At 32.0% G+C, this 2254-nt stretch overlaps 1 protein-coding gene across 1 annotated transcript in view; it reads right to left on the reverse strand.

Moving 5' to 3' along the window:
* The window catches only part of LOC108569073 (vicilin-like seed storage protein At2g18540), a 2485-nt gene extending 504 nt beyond the window's left edge, over positions 1 to 1981 (reverse strand). The window contains exons 1-2 of the mRNA XM_017930465.1: positions 1842 to 1981; positions 25 to 367 (exon numbers count right to left, since the gene is read on the reverse strand). Of these exons, the coding sequence (XP_017785954.1) occupies positions 25 to 367; positions 1842 to 1981 (483 nt within the window). The remainder of the gene's footprint in view (positions 1 to 24; positions 368 to 1841) is intronic.
* Between the last annotated feature and the right edge of the window lie 273 nt (positions 1982 to 2254).

Here is a 2254-nt window from a genome sequence, read left to right on the forward strand (position 1 = left end):
TTTATGATTGTCAGTAGACATAACCCGCTTGATTCGTTCCCTGATATTATTGAAACCTTCTTTTTTGAAAACAAGTTCTCTGAGGACTTCGAATGCTGTCTTTTGAATAATACCGTAGGTTTTCTCACATAACTCGTCCACAAATTTAACCGTTTCTGCCACTATTTTACCATTTTGATTCAATACGATATTATTTAACATCTGTAATTGTCTCACCATTGCTACATCCTGCAAATAGTTTCTATTTTCACCATCTACATACTCTTCAATTCTTCCTTGGATTGATCTAACTTCTTTGTGAATATACATTTTAAGTATTTGGCTGTTGTTGTTACTCCAACGAATGTTTGCGATAAACTGTGCTAAACTATTTGCAAAGCTCTTATTTTATACTAATCTCTCAAATACAACTGATACCTTTTTTATTGCCTTATTACCTGTAGGGGTATGTACATTTTCAGAAATAATTGCACCCTAAGCAATAAGAGTAATATAAAAGATATTAACATTTTTTTCTGAAACGCCATCTATTAACATTTATAAAAAGTGATATTTGTTAATATGATTAAAAATATTCATTAAACAGAAAAAAATTCAAAATTCAATTCAAATTTACAAGAAATGCCTATCTACTAATTAATTATCGAACAAATTTTATTCTATTTGTATAGCCATGTCTGCTAATTCCTTCATCTTTTTAGCCTTCTCTTACTTATAAACTTTTCCCCAGTTTGTGATAAATTCTCTTCGATTTGTCTCGCATCTTCTTCCGTTAACTTGTCTTCCTCTTCTTTGATTTTGCCTTTCTTCTCCTTCTTTTCAAGAAATAGTAATTATTTTATCCATCAAAAATATTGTATCAATTATTATCAATAAAAAATTCTATACTAATCAAAATAACAATTGAGAATTATAAAAAATGACAATGAAATTAATGAAAAACAGTAATTATTTCAATAATCCTTTAAACATTAAAAAAATAATTGATGTACGTTTAATTTCCTTTGTATTAGTAAGAAAACTTTATACAATTTTAATGAAATTTCATAAATTAATCATTTAAGATTATTATAGTTCAATAATAGTTTAAACGTTTATATTAAATTATTTCAACAAAAAAATCGTCACACTTTTAAACCATCCAACCACTAAACCACTAAACCATTATTATTTATTGGTTTACTTTTTTGTCTTTAGATATTCCATATTTTTCAAAATAACTATTTGCAATTAATCTAAGTAGTACATTTATAAGTTTTAATTGGTTAGTTTTCATTATGTTAACCAATTAAACTTTTTCAAATTATGAAAATATTTTGTAAAAAAAATAATCAATTTGATGAAATACACTGCGATTTGTTTAGATTATAGAAAATATTTCATTGATACAACATCATCAAATTACAAAATTTAAAATTATTCATAGAAATCTTATATAAATTTAAAGATGTTTTTTATTTGAATTCACATTTCTTTTGTGACTGATGTAACTTTATTAACATGAAGAAATAATAAGGAAAATTAAGTAAAACAATTGAAACGTGAAAGAATTATAAGTAAAAACAATCTAATTTTAAACATTTATGTTATTTTGATTTTGGGGGAGTTCTGAATAACCGTGGAGAACATAAGTGAATGGAATTCGAAGATGATTTCTGGAGAAGGATCCGGATTTTGGGAATTGAATCCTCACACACTGTACCTCCAACAACATCATCCCAACTCACCAATATGGTTTCACTAACCACACATCCACCCAACACGCCATNTTTGACACAGTGTGGCACAGTGGCCTGATCCACAAACTAGTCCACCTCAATTTTCCTGACTACCTCACTAACTTTCTGCAAAGCTTCCTCCTCAACAGATCCATATCAATTAAAATCGACAAAGCCTCCTCAACCCCTTTCATAATCAATGCCGGTGTCCTGCAAGGAGCCATCCTCTCCCCAATCCTCTTCAACATCTTCTGCTCCGACATTCCTACCCCGGCTCAACCGCAGTCACACATCCAACAGTACGCCGACGACACTGTCATCTGGTCCTCTCACCGAATCGCCCCCATCGCTATCAGGAAGCTCCAAGACTGCAGCCGCACCTTGGAGTCCTGGATGAGAAGATGGCGGATCAAACCCAATCCATCCAAATCCCAACTCATCACATTCCACTACCCCAGAATCCGCTCTTCCCAACCCCTCGCCATCACCCTGTGGGATTCCCGAATCCTCGAATCCAAAGCAGCTTCGTACCTCGG

The sequence above is a fragment of the Nicrophorus vespilloides genome, unplaced genomic scaffold (assembly GCF_001412225.1).
Source record: "Nicrophorus vespilloides isolate i.1.1-1 unplaced genomic scaffold, Nicve_v1.0, whole genome shotgun sequence".
NCBI lineage: Eukaryota > Metazoa > Arthropoda > Insecta > Coleoptera > Silphidae > Nicrophorus > Nicrophorus vespilloides.